At 38.8% G+C, this 21235-nt stretch overlaps 1 protein-coding gene and 1 pseudogene across 2 annotated transcripts in view; both read right to left on the minus strand.

The window, feature by feature from the left end:
- NTN4 (netrin 4) overlaps window positions 1–21235 on the minus strand; it is a 123859-nt gene that overhangs the window by 71897 nt on the left and 30727 nt on the right. For both annotated transcript variants that reach the window (XM_042992938.1, XM_042992937.1), the window contains exon 3: window positions 5806–6084. In XM_042992938.1, the coding sequence (XP_042848872.1) occupies window positions 5806–6084 (279 nt within the window). The remainder of the gene's footprint in view (window positions 1–5805; window positions 6085–21235) is intronic.
- Window positions 1828–3350, minus strand: LOC122240430 (annotated as a pseudogene).

The following is a 21235-nucleotide window of genomic DNA, read 5'->3' on the forward strand; positions in this document are numbered from 1 at the left end:
TTCAACGTTTATTTATTTTTGGGACAGAGAGAGACAGAGCATGAACAGGGGAGGGACAGAGAGAGAGGGAGACACAGAATCGGAAACAGGCTCCAGGCTCTGAGCCATCAGCCCAGAGCCTGACGCGGGGCTCGAACTCACGGACCGTGAGATCATGACCTGGCTAAAGTCGGACGCTTAACCGACTGCGCCACCCAGGCGCCCCAAAAATAACTTTTTTAAAGCAAGTAGAGACAAGGATTTTCATAGAACTGGATCCTGGAAGCCAACATACCATTGGCCACTTAGCCTGTTTCTTCTCCCTTACCCTGCCCTGGCTCTAAGTTTGACTTGATCTTGCCTGGTTTTGGCACATGCTGTAGTTACAGTACTAGGGGCTACCACCACTGCTGCTGAAATCGATATGAAAATTGGGGAGCAGCATGGCACAAAACCAGTATTATTTTTTTTAAGTAGGTTTCATGTCCACTATAGAGCCCAATGCAGGGCTTGAATTCATGACTCTGAGATCAAGACCTGAGCTGAGATCAAAGGTCAGACACTTAACCAACTGAGCCACCTAGGCGCCCCCAACCTAGTATTATTTTAAAAGGAAGTTGCTTCCAATTTCAGAGTGACCTGAGATTAGTAAGGAAGTGAAGTTTCAATCCGCTAAGGTCTTCTAGGATGGAGACTTCTCATTCCAACATCATTTTAAAATGAAAAACACTTACTAAATAATCCCCTTTACTTGGTTATCCAGATCCTTTCTATAGGCTACCAGTTTTCTTTTTTGGGATGGGAAAGGTCATCCTACAGTAACTTTATTATGACAGAGAACCCAGGCTGCAATAAGTCTACATGATTAGAACAGATGGTTATCTTTCCAAAGGGTGAAGCCTGAGCCCAGCTGGCAGCACACAAGGTTAAAACCAAGGTCCAGAATATCCTCTTTCCTAGTATTACCCTGCATTACCCAACTCATGATGTGAGATGCAAGACTGTACAACCACACTGAACAGAAGTATGAGGTCCCACCGTGCAGAGGCAAAACCCAGCGGGAGAAAATTGAACATTCAATCATCGAAAAGGATGCTGAAATAAAGTGCAGTTGCCTACTCTCCCACTATTCATTGCTGAGAAAGACGAGGGTATGGGATGAATAGCAAATTATGTCCTTTACTCTTCAAATAAATAAATCCTGAGAAAATGGGGTTGATGGCCAATCAGGCAGTAGAACAGGATGAAAATCTAGGCTAGTTAGAGATCTTTGTGCCGTAGGCAAAGAACAGCAGGGATAAGGGAAAAGAGAGGAACATTAAAATGCCTGGAAACATTAAAAAGGGAGAAACTTCTTTCTCTTTTCTTAAACAAGATAGGAAAGAGCATTTTTAATTTTCCTTGCTGCAGTGGCAGTAGATTCTGGTTTTCATAAAACACGATTTCAGTAACATGGTCTATTGATAAGATTGCTCAGTCACGGGAAGATAAACAGGCTGACCATTAATGTTAGGACTAGGTCTTCTCACAAAGCCTTTAACAAGGGCTATGTCTCACGCTGGGTCCACAGAGGAACTCTTAACACTGTAAGGTGCTTCAGTTAAAGCTTCTGCAATATTACAATGGCATGATTGATGGTTTTCTTTTAAGAATGTGACTCTCTTATACATGTAAACTACTTTAGAAAAGTTATAGATAAAAAGCTGAGGGAGAGTTTGGTTTCAAGCCACACAGTTCCAGACACCAGCTACAGATGCCCCTGTCCTGTTTAACTACATGTTATTTTCTGAGCAACATTCATTCACTGAGTGGTTGAAAGAAATGATCTGCCAATCACCTCTACCCTCCCTCATCCTGTGAATCTCACAAATACAGAGGCTGAAGACAGGACAGTTGACTCTGTTCCCTCTCATCAGGAAAATCATTTGGTGACTGAGTGGATGTCATGAGCAAGATAGCCCAGTTGTCCAAGATGATCCTTGCTACAAAGATGAGGCTGACCTTTGTCATGTAGATGAGAACTCCTTGGTCAGCTGCTCCACCTGTTTGGGCTTTAGCCCTGTGAAACAAAATATGCCAGTCTGGTCAGGGATGTGCTGCCCATTGTGGGAGAAGTCCTCCTTCTTGAGGTTGGAGACCAGCCGAATCTGCATGCTAATGATGCAGCTGGCCATAACTTGTGCTTCTTAACAACCATTGTTTTTGAAAATCTAGATGGTCAGAGTGGTTGAGGCAACTCGGGCTCCATTGAGAGGAGGGTTGGAATACACGGGATGGATCAGTGTCTTCATCTGTGATTCCACCCCTCTGACTTCATCAGCATCTTTGCAGACCACAGTGAAGTCTCCCACACAGTTACCATATAAGCCCATGTTCTTGGTATAGGATTGGCAGAGACAGACATTAACGCCCTCTTCAGTGAAGCGATGTACAGCCTAGGCATCCTTGTTACCATCACTACTGGCAAAGTCTTGGTAGGCCATGTCAAAGAACGTAGAGAGATTCTTTTTTTCACTGCTGTTGCTATTTCCTTCTATTTCTCAGAATGAGGGTCCACTTCCACGGGATTGTGGGCATAGGTGTGCAGAAGAACACTTTGCTATGGCATTTTTGAAATGTCCTCCATAGTGCTTATGAAGTCAAAGCCACAAGTCTTGGGGGGGGGGGGGTCATAGTATTGTTAACCTTGCAGCTGCATGCCAGTGTGTCTGATTGTTTGGGTAGAAAAGACATCTTGGCTGATCTTAAAAAATCTATGCAGAAAACCAGTTTGATACCCAGGGCCTTAATTCCAGAAGTGGTCTGCACAGTGATATACTGGCCAATTTTCAACTCTTTGCTGTCCTCCACTGGGGTCTGTCCTATAGATGTCTTGCAAAATTCAGCCAGTCCTGCAATGGGCAGATATTCTTTGTCCATATTTTTTACATCAACCTGGGCCTCTGCCTTCCAGATGCTAGGGAGGACATAAGGCTCTCCATTATACTGGTAGACACCTCCTACCAGATTCTTTCTGCTACTGGTGTCTCTCTTATAGTATTTTGTGACTCTCGGGATGGGATCTGGAGGCCCCATCTCCACATGGGCCCACCAGGAGCTGACTCTTGCAGAGACCAGGTGGTGAGGCTGAGGTGGAAGACTGTGGTGATTTTGGAGAGGATGCTGCCAGAGTGCAGCAGTACCAGGGTGGCAACAAGAAGTTCAGTGGGTAGTGGCAGAATGGAGTGGAGGGCCAGTGGTGCAGACATGGGGGCTCAGGCTCATTGCCTGACAGTTTTCTTGCTGGCAGAAGATTGTATAGAATAGTTATATTTTGAGACTTTTATAGAAGTTTCTCGTAACTCTGTATTTATCCCTTTTCAAATTTAGCAAAGTTAATAGAATTCTCTCTCCCTTTTTTTTAAGTCAGAAAGCCATTTTTTAATTTCTAAAGCTCTAGCATATATTTCTAGGGTGTGCCGATGGTCACCTGCCACACCTGTACCAGGTTGTCTGGGTAGCCAGCAAACAGTCTGGCTATCAGAAGACCAGGTTGGGGAGGTACACTGGGGTGGCTCTGCCTTGCTGCTAATACTGATAACTTCTTGTTTCGGCTAATCTACAATGATCTTGACCTTAAAGTTCCAGATCTTAATGCTGTGGCGTGTGGCAACACAGAGCCACAGTGGTGGGGGCTGAATCACAGGGTATTGATGACATCCTTGCCATCTAGTGCATGAAGGTACTTGCCTTTGTTGAGGACCCACAGCATGACCTGGCCATCTCTGCCTCCAGAAGCACAGAGGAATCCATCCGGAGAGACAGTCACTGCATTCAGGTAGCCTGTGTGGCCAGTGTGGTTGGTCTTCAGCTTGTAGTTTTCCAGATTTTATCCCTTGACCAGCTTGTGGCTTATAAACAAAAGAAATTTACTTCTCACAGTTCTGGAGACTGGAAGTCTAAGATCAGGGTGCCAGCATAGTCGGGTTCTCATAAAGACCCTCTTCCAGGTTACAGACTGCTGACTGCTCACTGTATCCTCACGTGGCAGAAAGAGAGCTAGCTAGCTCTCTCAGCTCTTAAGGCCACTAATCCCATTCATGAGGGCTCTACTCTCATGACCTACTTACCTCCCAAAGGCCCCACCTCCACATACCATCACACTGTGATTAGGTTTTCAACATATGAATTTTGGAGGGACACAAACATTCAGTCCACTGCAGCCTGCATGCTCTCCTTTCACTAATTCACTTAGTGGCCGAAATTTATTGGTGCTCTACTTCACATAAACTTTCTAGTTACAGTCTAGTAGATTGACATGTATCTAGAATGTCTGGGTTCTTTTTTTTTCTTTTTTTTTTTTTTATGTTTGCTTAGTTAGGAGAGGAGGAGCAGAGAGAGGGAGAGAGAATCCCAAGCAGGCTCCACACTGTTAGCATGGAGCCCCACCTGGGGCACGACCTCACGAACCAATGTGAGATCATGACCTGAGCTGAAATCAAAAGTCAGATGCTTAACCAACTGAGGCCCCGAGGTGCCCCTGGGTTATTTTCTATTTCAATCATACTTGAACCCAATTATCTTAGGTATTACAAATTAGTCCATCCTTTATTTGAAGCAATGTGAGTTCAGAGATCCATTAGTGTTTGCAAACTAGTTTGTTGGGTGAATGTTTCATTTTCTCCAACTTGGGAGCCCCAGTTTCATTTCTAGAGTGATAGCATTGTTTCTGTTTTTGAAACTCTGGCTGATTCCGTAGTCATTTTTGTTACCCCAATGTTGTCCTGCACCCCAGGGACTTAGCCCAGCAGACACAAACTGTCCTGCTGGCTAACTGGTTCATGCTCCCTTATGACCCTTTCCTCTATCAGGGCTGGGAGAAAGATGACACATGTGGAAGTCTACTCTACAAAATGAAATAAGGATACTTTGAGATCTTCAAATTTTTATTTATTTATTTTTGCTTTGATCCGAAGTATCAGAGAAAAATATAAAGTTTAAAAATTGAAGTGCTTTCCTACCTGTCTTCCCCTTGCCTAATCCGCATAGCTTTGGGTGCATCCCAACAAGGCACTTGCTGTCTGAGCCACTCTGTAACCTTGTTTTTTGGAAGAAGGTGATGTGAGGACAATGACAATAGGTTTTGATTATCTTTTTATTCCTATGTTGCTATCACTCAATCAAACACTTAATTCTGGCTCCAGTAACATACCAGACTAAGGCAACAGAGATCACGCAGTCCCTGTCATCAGGAGTTTGTGATCTCCTGGGAGATGCAGACAAGCAAAAGTTGAGAGGAAAGCCCAAGGAGATATGTGAATGCAGAGAAAAGGGAGTTTAACCATGGTTTAGGGTGAGAGGGGGTCAGGCCAACTCTTCACAGAGGAGAATTATTATTCATTCTATTGGCTGAACAGCAAAAGATACCAGGCATTAAACTGAAGTTCTTATTTTTTCCACTTTAAAATGTCTTCAACAATGGTTCCCATTTACTGTCAAAGCTGGCTTCTGAGTGATAATGCCACTAATATGATTATGCCAACCTCTCTTACTGCTCACCTTACACTTCATATCTGAAGGTCATGGCACTAAAAATTGGCATGGATGTATTCCAAGGAATCTGGTTATCATACTTGACTATTTATAATTCTAAAATTGAAGACTAAACCACAAGTTAATTGGCACTTTAAAAGATGGGTATGGAGTCGGAGGAGTGAATCAGCAGAGGAAGAAACAGGGAGGACTATGTGAGAGCAGACCAACTCTAAGGGAACTTCGATTACCAATGTCCAAAGCTGAAAGTAACTTACGGTTTGTTTTTCACAGGTGAGGAATTGTTTTACATACCACATGGAATGCTCCTGGGGCTTTGACAGGTCTGAAGCCATCAACAGGAACGCATTGATCCGCATGGCCGTTACAGAAGCAGCTGCCCTTGACAATGAAATCATAGATTGCATAATGTGTAAAATGTTGAGGCTTTGTGGTCAGGTCATTTCTCTGACAGGGGCAAGACTGTCGTTTTAGCAACTGCACACGGAGGTTGGTGATCTTCAATTGCTCCTGCACTTTGGCACTATAAGGGTTCTCTGCATCATATGGTGGTGACAAAGCTCTGAAAATAACCTGTAAAGAAAGAAAAAAATACCATGAGTATATACGACTGTGTGCAAACCCCAAATTGTTTGCCTCATACAGTCTTGGTTTGAGTTACACCTTTTGTCATCTGCAAGTGATAAGAGATTTTTAGACCTTGATCACACAGGTGCTGCCTGTTCAGATGCAGAAGTATAAATTGAGTAACCAGCAGAGACCTTACTCTTGAGATGGAGGCAGCCATGCAAAGATCTTGGGGGAAGAGCATTCTGGGCAGAAGGAACAGCAAGTTTAAAGGCCTTGAAGCTGAATCAAGCTTGGCTTATTAAAGGAAGAACAACAAGGCCAGTGTGACTGAAGTCCAGGAAACAAGGGGACAGTTTTTAGAGAAGAGGACGGAGCCAGTGCATAACAGATCATGAATAGAGAGTCCTTTAAAGGCCATGGTAGTTATTCTAACTGTAGTGGGAAGGCACTGGAGGGTCATATGCAGAGAGCTGATATCATCTGATTTACATTTTTTAAAAAGATAACTCCCACTTCTATAAGGAGAATGGATTAAAAAGGGGGAAGAAGAGAAGCACCAAAATCAAGATCCAGACACTTCTATTTCCAAATGAGGTGTGACCCTTCAAAGACTAATCAGTTATTAATTGGGGCCACTGTTGCTACAAATACCTTTGGTTCTCCTTTTCTGGATCTGCCTTCCAAGCTTGTGGTACATTCTTGGAATATTCTTATGAGTAGTAAATATATAGTCATTTCAGGGTGGATTTGATTTCTGAAATCAGTTAAAAGTCCTTTAAATCCAAATGTAGAAAATAAAATGGCTGATCAAGTTAGTTAACAGTATTTTGGTTAAATGTAAAGTATAAGTAATAAAACTTTTTATTGTGTATGTTACAGATAGACTTGAAAGGCAATTTAAAACTTTAGTTCTGAGGAGGAAACCAGAGGGAGGAAGAAAGACTCAGAAGGGATGGACTTTGGGCATGTGTGTGTGTCCATACGTTATATGGGGGTAATAAAAGGGCCCCTGGGGTGGAGTGGTACAAACTTCTCTAATGGATGTCTTAACTTTGGGGGAGTAAGGCTGGTGGGAGAGAAAATCACTGCCAGTAGAAAGCAATGAATATAAAAAAAGGAATTCCAAACTATCTCACAACATAAAACAGTATCATAAGGAGACCAATACCAAGTTATACCTTAGTATGCAGGTTAAAAAAAAAAAACAGAACAAAACCTTAAGCAATCTTGTTAATTTATATAATAAGAGACACAAAGCTCCCCTGAAAAAAATTTTAGGCATCTCTTGGCTTTTTAAAGATATGTTAAAACTCTACTCACAAGAAATCCGAAATATTTTGATAACTGAGTAGTATGAAAGTAAAGTAATTATTAAAAAGTAGGCTTTGGATAAACTCCCATTTAGAGAGAATGTATCTAAAAGTAGCTTTCCAGGAAAAAAATTCCTTAAGGAATACTTCAGATATAAAAATTTCATTTTAAGAATTGATTTTGCAATGAAAGGATGAAAAGGCAAGAATCAACTGTGCAGGATCACATCTCCAGCCATACTTAGGTGCAGAACTATCCTAAATGAAATATAACTTAAGGAGGAGTGATAATTCAATGGATACTTGGCCTTCACAGCCAATTCTCCATCCAGCAGCTATAGTGATTCTCTATAAATAGAGAATGTCTATAAATAGAGCATGTCACTGCTTAAATCTGCCCCCACCCAAGGACCTCCCATTTCTCTCAGAATAAAATACAAAGTCCTTATAGCAGCCTGCCTCATTTTTGTTCTTAGCGCTTATTTACCAATTGATACATTGTAGTTGTACTTTAATGCTTTACTACTGTCTTCCTGGTCTAGAAAGTAAACTTCTTGAGGATAATTGCTGATCCCAGGACAGTGCCTAGCACAGAGGAAGTATTCAATAAATTCTTTGTAAATGAATTGATTGATTATAACATTGTTCTTGGCATTTAAGTAATAGGTGAGAATTTTAAATAACTTAATTTCCTTTTCTAAGGTCCTAAACAGATTCACACACTGAATTCATATTATAGCACTAGAAGGGAAGAGGTAGGAAATTATAAAAACAGTTAGAAATAACTGAATCATTAACCAACCTCTGCATCTCTAGCTATTTTTGAACTTGCAAACCTTGGAAAAAGTTGTATCCTAAACTTTAACAATGTTCTGCCCCATTTATTCACATGTAAAGTGGTGGAAAGCAACATGTGGAATACAGTTTTCCAACAATACTATGTCACCTACTTGAAAGTCAATATGGAAGTAATGTCTCTTTTAATGATAGCCTATATCACAGCATGTTTTTACATTTTGAATCATTAACAAAATTAAAAAATTGAACCCATTGTGAGTTTTATGTGACACTTATTTTTCAAATAACACCCCCAATACTGGCATTCTGTTAGACATTTGTGAAGGACACTTGCTCTAAATAAAATCAGTAATGTGGCCACCTCCTGGTTTATCAACCACAGTAATACAAGGACATGGAAAAGGGTCACAGTGCTTACCAAATAAGTATTCTACTGAAAAGCATATGGCATCCTTCTCTAAACTGTGGCCCACCCTTCCTTTTCCTCAACATTGGTGGTACTGTTTGCTCTCTCTGTTCCTATCACATATTTATCCTTGACATTTACCCTAGTTCCCTCTCCCCGACTCCTTATAACCCCCGTCCTCTGAGAATTGTTTAGCATATGCAAGGCTAGAGGAAGATCTGTCAAGGTTTGTAGGAACTAGAAGCTCTTTTGCTTCCTGAACCCAGACTGTGGAAGCTGAATGGCGGCTCTGTGCTTAGTGTGCATGACACCACAGTTGGCACGCTGATATCAGCAGGGAAGGGACATCATGACCCCTGAGGCTGCATGCTGGAAAGGAGACAGCAGAGTGCCACAGACACAAAGTGAACGGGAATTTAAACCATGAAATCTTTTTTCCAGAAAGGAGACGCCTTAATCTGATACTCTGGGAAATGGATCTACCCTGCGTCAGGAAACAAAGAGTGCGCCAATCCAGATGCTTCAAACTTCTGGCAGGTCGCCCTTTGGGTCCCACCCAGTTTTTCTTCAAACATCTCCAGAAGAAGCCTGCATGGCACTACTAAAATGAAGTAAGAAAAACTGTAGAAGCCCTCATATATCAGCCTCTTCTGTTTTTGTCCCCATCAGGAACAGGATGTATCTATGGGCCCACCACTGTTCCTCTGTCTATGAGTGTGTCTGAAGGTACACCCCTGCAAGACATAGTTAACAAGCCAGAGGAGAACTAGGATCGAGCCTATTTCAGTGTTTCCAGCTTGTTAGTGCTATTGGCCAGGACTTCCTGATATTATTTTTCAAATTAAGAAAGTGGGTTATATTTCAGTGATTAATACTATGCTCATTACAGAGAAATCTGTCACTCAAAAATGTAGAAGACATTAAGAATCTACAGTGCAGTCCCAAGGACAGCCAGGAATACCGACTCCACAATATTTTCCCATCTAATCTTCTGTATATATACATATAGAATATAATGTAAACCGTTTTGTTTCAGCTTAACAATACCTTGTGAATTTTTTCCAATTCAGTGAAAATAATTCTACATCAGTGGTTCTCAAAATGTGGCTCCCAGACCAACAGCATCAGTGTTAACCCGGGAACTAGTTAGAAATGCAAATTCTTGAGCCCTTATACCAGGCTGACTGAATCAGAAACTCTGGGGATGGAGCCCAGCAATCTGGGTTTCAACAAGCCGTGCAGATGATTCTGATGCACAATAAAGTTTGAGAAACACTCTTTCATAATTAAAAAATCTGGTTAGGATTCTATTGTGCAGATATGACATAACTTATTTAACCAGGTTGCTGTTGTTAGGCATCTAGATTGTTTTCAACTTTTCGGTATAACCAACTACAGTGAACAATCTTATAGCTAAAATGCAGAAGTTTATAATAATATCCTGAAGATACATTTCCAAATGTGAAATCAATGGTTTAAATGAAATACATAATTTTAAAACCTATCTGAGCTTCTGAGTGAATCACAAACCCTTTCCTACTTAATCTTTGGAATTTTCACATTTCTCTGGTCTTGGCCTACTTTCTAAGCCTGGAATCCCTTAAACTTTGCCTAAGGATCTGGACTTTTGGCTTAGGCTCTGCCATTTCTTATGCCTTAGTATAACAAAGAGATCCTTAAAAAGTTCTGAACAGGTTAGAATTACCTATATGTTCTTTTCTAACTCTCAATAATAGAATTAGTTAAAATAGAATTCCATATGTCCTATTTTTACTGAGATGAAACTTTCAACAGAGTTTAACACAATGTGAACAGAGTAAGAAGTAAATATTAGGTACATAATAGACAGGAAGTCTTTTGAGTACCAAACTCATATTTACATATTGCTACATAATTAAAATTTTATTCCCTGTGTTAGATCACAATAATTCAAGAAACTTAGTTATCACATTTAAAAATTTTTGTTTAGCTACTAGCTTGAGAAATATTTCAGGTCCGAGGTGATTGCCCATCTTGTGGACTCTGTTGGCACTTGTGTTTCCATGAAAGCACTTTCATGCTAGTACATTGTATTTTATTTTTATTTTTATTTTTATTTTTATTTTTGAGAGAAAGAGCATGAGTGGGGGAGAGGGAGAGAGAGAGAATTTTAAGCAGGCTCCATGCCCAGCACAGAGCCCAACATGGGGCTGGATCCTATGACCCTGGGATCATGACCTGAGTTGAAATCAAGAGTTGGACACTCAACCGACTGAGCCACCCAGGTGCCCGGATCATGCTAGTACATTGTTATTGTCCGTTTACTTGTCTGTATCGCAAAATAGACTCTGCTCAGTAGGTTTGTCTGGTTAACAGCATTGTCCCCCAGCACGTCCCTGGCATATTATAGCATTTCATAATTACATTGAATGAATAAATAAATGAACCATTTTTCCAAATAGCATTTTTAAAAAGAAGCCAAATAAGTAATAGGATTTAGAAAAATAAAAAAGGAAAAATGTTCTTACAATTATGTACTCTTGATGAGAAAGTGTATGAATACATACATATATGTATAAATACCTACATAAAAATATGTAATATATTTCAAATGGTTTTATGGATTCCTTCTCTTCAATAGTACACACGGTCTTTCACATTCTTAAGAAAAGGGACCAAGCAGGCATGATCAAGCACCCAAACACATACAAATATTACACCTTTTCCATGGTTTGTGGTCTAGTTTTCTTATTTACCAAAAATGGAAGCTTTAAGATCCTAACTGCAATTGTTCTTTAGTGGTTTTTAAAATTCCCATATCTTTATGTTATCAAAACAGCAGCTTTTGCTTTCAATGATTTCTCTCCTGTTTTTCTATTTCATTTTTGCTTTTATTTTTATTACTTACTTTCTTCTACTTACTTTGGGCTCAATTTTCTCTTCTTTATTTACTAGTTTGTTTACCAGTTTTTTCTCCCAAGTTTTTATTTAAATTAAGGTTAGTCAATATATACTGTAGTATTGGTTTCAGGAGTAGGATTTAGTGCCTCATCACTTACATATAACACCAATGCTCATCACAATAAGTGCCCTTCTTAACGCTCATCACCCATTTAGCCCATGCCCCCACCCACCTCTTCTCCATCAATGCTCAGAGTTCTTTTGATTTGCCTCCCTCTCTATTTATATCTTATTTTATTTTTCCTTCCCTTCCCCTATGTTCATCTGTTTTGTTTCTTGAATTACACATATGAGTGAAATCATATAGTATTTGCCTTTCTCTGACTTATTTTGCTTAGCATAATACATTCTAGTTCCATCTACCTCATTGCAAATGGCAAGATTTCATTCTTTTTGATGGCTGATTAATATTCCATTATGTAATACCAAACTTCTTTATCCAATCATCAGTTGATGGACATTTGGGCTCTTTCCATACTTTGGCTATTGTGGATAATGCTGCTATAAACATTGGGGTACATGTGCCCCTTCGAATCAGTACATTTGTATACTTTGGATTAATACCCAGTAGTATAATTGTTGGGTAGGGTAGTTCTATTTTTAACTTTTTAAGGAACCCCCATACTGTTTTCTAGAGTGGCTGTACCAGTTTGCATTCCCACCAGCTATATAAGAGGGTTCCCCTTTCTCCACATCCTCACCAACATCTGTTGTTTCCTGAGTTGTTACTTTAGCCATTTTGACAGGTGTGAGATGGTATCTCATTGTGGTTTTGATTTTTATTTCCCCAATGGTAAGTGATGTCCAGCACTTTCTCCTGTGTTTGTTAGCCATTTTTATGTCTTCTTTGGAGAAATGTCTGTTCATGTCTTCTGCCCATTTCCTAACTGGGTTATTTATTTTTGGGGTGTTGAGTTTGATAAGTTCTTTATAGATTTTGAATATTAGCCCTTTATCTGATGTGTCACTTGCAAATATCTTCTCCCATTCCATAGGTTGTCTTTTAGTTTTGTTGATTGTTTCCTTCGTTGTGCAGAAGCTTTTTAACTTGATGAAATCACAATAGTTCATTTTTGCATTTGTTTCCCTTGCCTCCCGTGACATGTCTTATAAGTTGCTACAGCTGAAATCAAAGAGGTTGCTGCCTGTGTTCTCTAGAATTTTTATGGTTTCCTGTCTCACATTTAGGCTTTCATCTGGTTTGAATTTATTTTTGTGTATGGTGTAAGAAAGTGATCCAGGTTCATTCTTCTGCATGTTGCTGTCCAGTTTTCCCAGCAATATTTGCTGAAGAGACTATTTTCCAATTGGACATTCTTTCCTGCTTTGTCAAAGATGAGTTGGTCATACATTTGTGGGTCCATATCTGGGTTTTCTATTCTGTTCCATTTCTCTATATGTCTGTTTTATGCCAGTACCATACTGTTTTGGTGATTATAGCTTTGTAATATAGCTTGGAATCTGGAATTGTGATACCTCCAGCTTTGGTTTTTCTTTTTCAACATTACTTTGGCTATTCAGGGTCTTTTCTGGTTCCATATAAATTTTAGAATTGTTTGTTCTAGCTCTATAAAAAAATGCTGGTGTTATTTTGAGAGAGATTGCATTGAATATGTAGATTGCTTTCAGTAGTATACACATTTTAACAATATTTGCTCTTCCAGTCCATGAACATGGAATGTTTTTTCATTTTTTGTGTCTTCAATTTGTTTCATAAGCATTACATAGTTTTCAGAGGACAGTTCTTTTACCTCTTTGGTTAGGTTTATTCCTAGGTATCTTATAGTTTTTAGTGCAGTTGTAAATGGGATTGATTCCTTGATTTCTCTTTCTGCAACTTTGTTATTGGTGTATAGAAATGCAACAAATTTCTGTACATTGATATTATATCCTTTAGCTTTGCTGAATTCATTTATCAGTTCTAGCAATTTTTTGGTGGAGTCTTTCAAGTTCTCTACATAGAGTATCATGTCTGCAAAGACTGAAAGTTTGGCTTCTTCCTTGCTGATTTGGATGCCTTTTATTTCTTTTTGTTGTCTAGTTGCTGAGGCTAGGACTTACAGTACTATGTTGAACAACAGTGGTGAGAGTGAACATCCCTGTTGTGTTCCTGACCTTAAGGGAAAAGCTCTCAGGTTTTTCCAACTGAGGATGATATTAACTGTGGATCTTTTGTATATGGCCTTTATCATGTTGAGGTATGTTCCTTCTACCCTTACTTTCTTGAGGGTTTTTTATCAAGAAAGGGATGCTGCATTTTGTCAAGTGCTTTTTCTGCATCTATTGAGAGGATCATATGGTTCTTATCCTTTCTTTTATTAATGTGGTATATCAGGTAGATTGATTTTTGGATATTGAACCACCTTTGCAGACCAGGAATAAATCCTACTTGATTGTGGTGAATAATTCCTTTAATGTCCTGTTGTATTTGATTTGCTAGAATCTTGTTGAGAATTTTTGCATCCATGTTCATCAAGGATATTGGTCTATCATTCTCCTTAGCTGGTTTTGGAATCAAGGTAATTCTGGCCTCATAGAATAAGTTTGGAAAATTTCCTTCTATTTCTATTTTTTGGAACAGCTTCAAAAGAATAGGCATTAACTCTTCTTTAAATGTTTGCTAGAAACCCCTTGGGAAGCCATCCAGCTCTGGACTCTTATTTTTGGGGACATTTTTGATAGCCAATTGAATTTCTTTGCTGGTTATGGATCTGTTCAAGTTTTCTATTTATTTCTGTTTCAGTTTTGGTAGTTTACATGTTTCTAGGAATTTATCCATTTCTTCTAGATTGCCCAGTTTGTTGGCATATAATTGCTCATAATATTCTCTTATAATTGTTTGTCTTTCCGCAGTGTTGGTTGTGATCTCCTCTTTCATTCGTGATTTTATTTATTTGAATTCTTTCTCTTTTCTTTTTGATAAGTCTGGCTAGGGGGTTATCAATTTTGTTTATTCTTTCAAAGAACCAGCTCCTAGTTTCATTGACCTGCTTTCTATATCATTTATTTCTCCTCTAATCTTCATCATTTCCCTTCTTCTGCTGGTTTTAGGATTTATTTGCTGTTATTTTTCCAGCTTTATTTGCTGTTCTTTTTCCAGCTCATTTAGGTGTAAGATTAGGTTGTGTATTTGCGACTTTTCTTGCTTCTTGAGTAAGGCCCGTATTGCTATGTGTTTCCCTCTTACAACCACCTTTGCTGCATCCCAAAGGTTTTGAACTGCCATGTTTTCATTTTCACTTGCTTTCATGTATTTTTTAATTTTTTCTTTAATTTCTTGGTTCCATTCATTCTTTAGTAGGATGTTCTTTAACCTCCTTGTATTTGTGGTCTTTCCAAATTTTTTCTTGTGGCTGACTTAAACTTTCATAGTGTTATGGTCTGAAAATATGCATGGTTTGATCTCAATCTTTTTGTACTGGTTGAAGCCTGATTTGTGACCCAGTGTGTGATCTATTCCTGAGAATGTTCCCTGGGCACTTGAAAAGAATGTGTACTCTGTTGTTCTAGGATGAAATGCTCTGACTGTATCTGTTAAGTCCATTTGGTCCAGTGTGTATTCAAAGCCATTGTTTTCTTGTTGATGTTCTGCTTAGATGACCTGTTCGTTGTTGTAACTGGGTGTTAAAGTCCCCCACTGTTATTATGTTATTACCAATGAGTTTCTTTAAGTTTGTTATCATATGACTTATATATTTGGCTGTTCCAAGTTGAGGACATAAATATTCACAATTGTTAGATCTTCTTGTTGGATAGACCCCTTTATTGTGATATAGTGCCCTTCTTCACCTCTTGTTATAGTTTTGGTTTTAAAATCTAGTTTATCTGATATAAGTATGGCTACTCTGGCTTTCTTTTGACATCCATTAGCATGATAAATCGTTCTCCATTCCCTCACTTTAAATCTTCAGGTGTTACTGGGACTAAAATGAGTCTCTTATAAGCAGCATATGGATGGGTCTAGTTTTTTTTTTTAATCCGTTCTGATATCCTATATCTTTTGATTGGAGCATTTAGTCCATTTACATTCAGAGTAATTATTGATAGATATGAATTTAGTGCCATTATATTACCTGTAAAGTTGCTGTTCCTGTAGACTGTCTCTGTTCTTTCTAGTCTTGGGTGCTTTTGGTCTCTTCCCCGCTCAAAGAATGCCCTTTAATATTTCTTGCAGAGCTGGTTTAGTGTTCACAAAATCCTTTAGTTTTTGCTTGTCTTGGAAATTCTTTATCTCTCCATCTATTCTGAATGACAGCCTTGTTGGATAAAGTATTCTTGATTGCCTATTTTTCCCATTTAGCATGTTGACTATATCATGCCACTCCCTTCTGGTCTGCCAAGTTTCTATGGACAGGTCTGTAGCTAACCTTATGTGTCTACCCTTGTAGGTTAATGGACTTTTGTCCCTGGCTGCTTTCAGAATTCTCTATCTTTGTATTTTTCAAGTTTCACTATGATATGTCTTGGTGTTGACCTGTTTTTGTTGATTTTGAGTGGAGTTCTCTGTGGACTTCAATGCCTATTTCCTTCCCCAGATTAGGGAAGTTCTCAGCTATAGTTTGTTCAAATAAACCCTCTGCCCCCTTTTCCTGCTCTTCTTATGGTACTCCTATGATATGGATATTACTGTGTTTTATGGAGTTTCTGAGTTCCATAAGTCTATATTCATGATCTAATAGTTTTATTTCCTTTCCCTCTTCTTTTCTGCTCTGTTGTTTTCCATAATTTTATCTTCTATGTCACCTATTCATTCCTCTGCTTCTTCCATCCTTATTGTGATTACACTCAGTTGGTTTTGCATCTTAGTTATAGCATTTTTTATTTCAGACTGACTATTTTTTAGGTCTTTTATCTCTGTAGGAAGGGTTTCTCTGGTGTTTTCTCTGCTTCTTTCAAGTCCAGCTAGTATTCTTATAACTGTTGTCTAAATTCTTGATCAGATATATTGCTGATAACTATTTGAGTAAATCCTTGGCTGTGAGTTCTTCTTGATCTTTCTTTTGGGGAGAATTCCTCCATCTTTTAGGTTTCTGTCTTTTGCGTGTTATGAAAGCTTGTTATGTTTTTTGTTGCTGAGAATAATCCTATGTTAAGGAGGGGTTGTACACTGTCCAGGGACTGATGCTTCAGGAAGTGTTTCTAGTGTATGTTTTGTACACTCTGCTGTTGTGTTTTGGCTACTCTTTACCACAGGTCAGTCCTCTGCAGAGTTCCCCCTTTCTTGCAGTGAGGAGTATTGCAGTGGACCTTTAACTAGAATGCTTTGATTTGTTTGTTAAAATGAGCCTGATTAAAAAAAAAATCCTGATCCGAGAGAGAGAGAGAGAGAGAGAGAGAGAGAGAGAGAGAGAGAGAAAAGGAAAAGGAACAAAAACAGACAAACAAAAAACTATAAGCCTGATTCCAAAGGAAAAAAAGAAGAAAGCCTGGTCCTATTTCCACCAGAACTGAAGCTGACACTTTGGAGCACTCTATAATCAGTAGACTTGGTGCATGCAGGGGGCCTGTGCTGATCCTCTGGGGGAGAGGCCCAGTGTGCTGGCCCATAGTCAGACCTGCCTTAGTAACGATGCAACTGCAGGGGTGTAGGGGGCCAGATTTGATGTAAACAGCTTCAGCCTCCACTGGGAGTGCTGTGTTGCTCACTGAAGTCTGACTGTGCTGGTGGGTGGTGGGGGGGGGGGGGGGCGGGGAAGATGGCATCACTCTGTCACCCTGCTGTCTCATCCCCAGAGAGGGGACCTCACACCCACCACTGTTCAGGAAGCCCTCACAGAAAAGCGAACAATCTCATTCCTGTGTCTCAGGCTTACATCAGATCCCTGCCCTCTCACCCTCTCTGTGCTGAGCCATTGGCACACCTGATGCCATAGTTCCTCTATGTTTTATCTCTGGCACACAGCCAGGATTCAAAACTCCAAATCTTAAAGGACCAGGCACAGTGTGGACCACCTCCCTTCCTCTGGAGGAGAGCCTCACTGTGCTGTGTCTGGTGCTGTCTTGTGTGCCTGGTGTAAATCAGACATACTGCCATGCAGGTGGTTGGCATTTATGGTGAAGCACAGCCAGTAAAAAGTAGCAACCAGATTACCTGCCATCTGCATGCGGTCCTGTCCCTTGCTGATGAATGGCCACTCAATGGTGCCCGCTGGGTCTTTTGTCCTTATGGAGGCAATATACCCTCTTCCACGTGTACTTCAGGAAAGGGAACATTCTTTCCCAGTGCAACCCAGGGAATCCCTACACCATGCTGTCTACTCTTGGGTCTCTCTTGGGTCTACTCTTAGGTATCCCCAGGAGCACTGCTGCCATCCCAGCTTGAATCAAGCAAATGGCAGGGACTCCTAAAATCTCAGAATTTGAGCTCTGCTATTTGTAAAAACTTGGTGATAGTTCCTCTCGATTCCCCAGTCAATGGTTTGGGGCAGTGTTGTTCATGTACAAACCCGACACACTTCTCTCTCTACCCCCTCTCTCTTTTTGTCTTTCTCCTCTCTCCATGAAAAGGGCTCCCTCCCCTCCATGGCACCGCAGCTTTTCTCTTCCCCCAATTCAGGTCTCTGCACCTTGTACCTGACTTATTCTCAACCTCTAATTGTGCAGATTGTTCTCTTAATCCTCGGATCAATTTTCTAGGTATTCAAAATGATTTGCTGTTATTCTAGCTGTGTGCAAGGGATGAGGAAGCCCAGGGTCCCCCTACTACTCCACCATCTTAACCTATCAATCTACTAGTTTCTTAAAGTAGAACTGTAGATCACTGATTTAAGGACTTTCCCTCCCCACCAAATACTTCTTTAATTGCATCCCATACATTTTGATATGTTGTGTTTTAATTTTTAATTCAGTTCAAAATCCATTCTAATTTCCCTTTTCATTTCTTCTTTGACTCATGAGTCATTCAAAAGTATGTTATTTAATTTCCAAATATTTGTGGATTTCCCTGATACCTCTTGTTATTGATTTCTAATTTAATTCCTTTGTGGTCACAGAACATAGCTTGTATGATTTGAGTTCTTCTACATTTATCAGCATCTGCTTTATGGTCTGTCTTGATAAATGCTCCTTGTGCCCTTGAGAAGATTGTGTATACTACTGTTTTTGATGAAGTGTTATATAAATGTTAATTAGGTCAAGTTGGTTGACAGTGTTATTCAAATCTTCTGTATCCTTACTGATTTTCTCTACTTTTCTCTAATTTTATCAATTATAGAGAGAAAGGTCTGGAAAACCCAACTATATTTATCAACTTGTCTATTTTTTTTTGCAGTTTTTGCTTCGTGGGTTTTGAAGCCTGGCTATTAGGTGCATAAACATTCAAGACTGTTATATCCTCTTGATGAATTGGCTCCTTTATCAATATGAAATGTCCCTCCTTATCTCTGGTAATATTCTTTGATCTGAAATCTACTTTGTCTAATAATATATCCACTATCAAAAGCTTTCTTTTGATTAGTGTTAGCATGGTATATCTTTTTCTATTCTTCTGCCTTGACTTAGTTATGTCTTTGTATTTAAAGTGAATTTCTTACAGTTGCATCTTTTAAAAATTTTTATCCAATCTGATAATCTATGCTTTTAATTGGAGTGTTTAGACCTTTTACATTTAATGTTATTATTGATATTGTTGTGTTTAAATCTGCCATCTTGGTTTTTGTTTTATGTTCTATTCTTCTTATTTTTCTATCTGTTGAATTGACTAGTTTAGGGTCCCTTTTATTTCCTTTTTTTTTATTAGATGTAACTTTTTCTTTAAGTTGTTTTAGAATTTGTAGTATTGTTGCTTTAGAGTTTATAATATACATCTTTAACTTAATGCAGTCTACCTTTAGATAATATTTATCACTTCACATATAGCATAAGAAACTTAGAACACTGTACTCCTTTTTCCTCTTCTTGACCTTTGCTCCATTGTTGTCATGCATTTGACTTCTATATGTAATATAAACTTCACAACACATTGTTAATATTTTTGCTCTAAAAAGTCAATTATCTTTTATTTATTGTTATTTTTATTTTCTTAAGTAAACTCTATTCTCAACGTGAGGCTCAAATTCATGACCCAGAGATCAAGAGTCTCATGCTCTACTGATTGAGCCAGCAAGGCTCCCCTCAATTATCTTTTAAAGAGATTTTAAAAATAAGAAAAAAAGTACTTTGTATCTGTCCACCTATTTTCCCTTTTTGATGATCTTCATTCCTTTATGTAGCTCCAGATATCCATCTGGCATCATATTTCTTCTGCCTGAAAGACTTCTTTCAATATTTCCTATAATGCAAGTCTGCTGGTAGTGAATTTATTTTCTTTTGGCCTTTCTATGTCTGAAAAACTATTTCATTATAGTTTTTTGAAAGATATTTTTATTGGGTATAGAATTGTAGGTTGACAATTCTTTTCTATCAATAATTTCAGGATCATGCCCCACCATCTTTTGCCTTGCATTCTGTCAAAAAGCTTTCATTCTTATATTTGTTCTTCTGTTCATAATGAGTTATTTTTTTTTCTCTTTAAGAGATTTGTCTCTTTATTATTGTTTGTTATGCAATTTGATTATAATATGCCTTGGGGTAGTTTTCTTCTTGTTTTCAGTGCTTAAGGTTTGTTGTACTTCTTGGATCTGTGGATTTATAGTTATAATCAAATTTAGAAAAATTACAGTCTTTCTCTTTCTTTCTTTCTTTCTTTCTTTCTTTCTTTCTTTCTTTCTTTCTTTCTTTCTTTCCCTGTTCCCTTCCTTTCTCCTCTCTCCTTTGTGGACTTCAACAACACGTATATTAGACTGCTTGAAATTGTTCCTCAGCTAATTTATTTATTTAAATAACTGATTTATTTATTTTACTGTCTCCCCCCCCAATTTCATATTGAATCATTTCTTTTAGTGTGTATCGAGCCTCACAAATCTTCTCTTCTGTAGTGTCTGATCTACTGATCCCACTCAATGTATTTTTCATCTCAGATGTTGTATTTTTCAACAGTGGAAGTTCAGTTTGGATTTTTGCCATATTTTTCATGCTCTGCTTAACATGATCAATCTTTCCTCTACACTCCTGAACATAAGGAACATAGTTATAATAACTGTTTTAATGTTCTTGGCTAGTAATTCCATCATTTGTGTCACTTTTGGATCTATTTCTATTAATTTTTATATTTATTATGGATTGTATTTTCCTGCTTTTTTTTGCATGACTTGATGGGCTGCAAGATACTGTGAATTTTATCTTGTTGAGTGCTAGATATTTTTGTATTCTTGAGCTTCTTTCTGGAATGCAGTTAAATTACTTGAAAATAGCTCAGTCCTTTTGAAGCTTGCTTTTAAATTTTGTTAGGTGGGACCAACATATTCTTTAGTATAGGCCTAATTCTGCCCTTGTGCTGAAACAATACCCTTCTAATTACTGATGCATTACGAGGTTGAATTACAAGATTTTCTACTCTGGCTGACTACTCCTGATCCTACATGACCTCTGAGGGTTTGCTCCCTCTCTCCTTTAGGGTAGTTCTTTCTCTGGTCTCAGGTAATTTTCTCATACAAATGTATTGATCAGTACTCAGCTGAAGACTTGAGGGGGACCATCTGTAGATCTCTGGAAGTCTCTTCCAGTGCACTGCTCTTCTCTCTGGTACTCTGCCTGCAAACTCTAGCCATCTTTACTTCCCAGACTCTGAGCTCTTAAATTTAAAAAATCCATTAGACTCCTC

The sequence above is a fragment of the Panthera tigris genome, chromosome B4 (assembly GCF_018350195.1).
Source record: "Panthera tigris isolate Pti1 chromosome B4, P.tigris_Pti1_mat1.1, whole genome shotgun sequence".
Taxonomy (NCBI): Eukaryota; Metazoa; Chordata; class Mammalia; order Carnivora; family Felidae; genus Panthera; species Panthera tigris.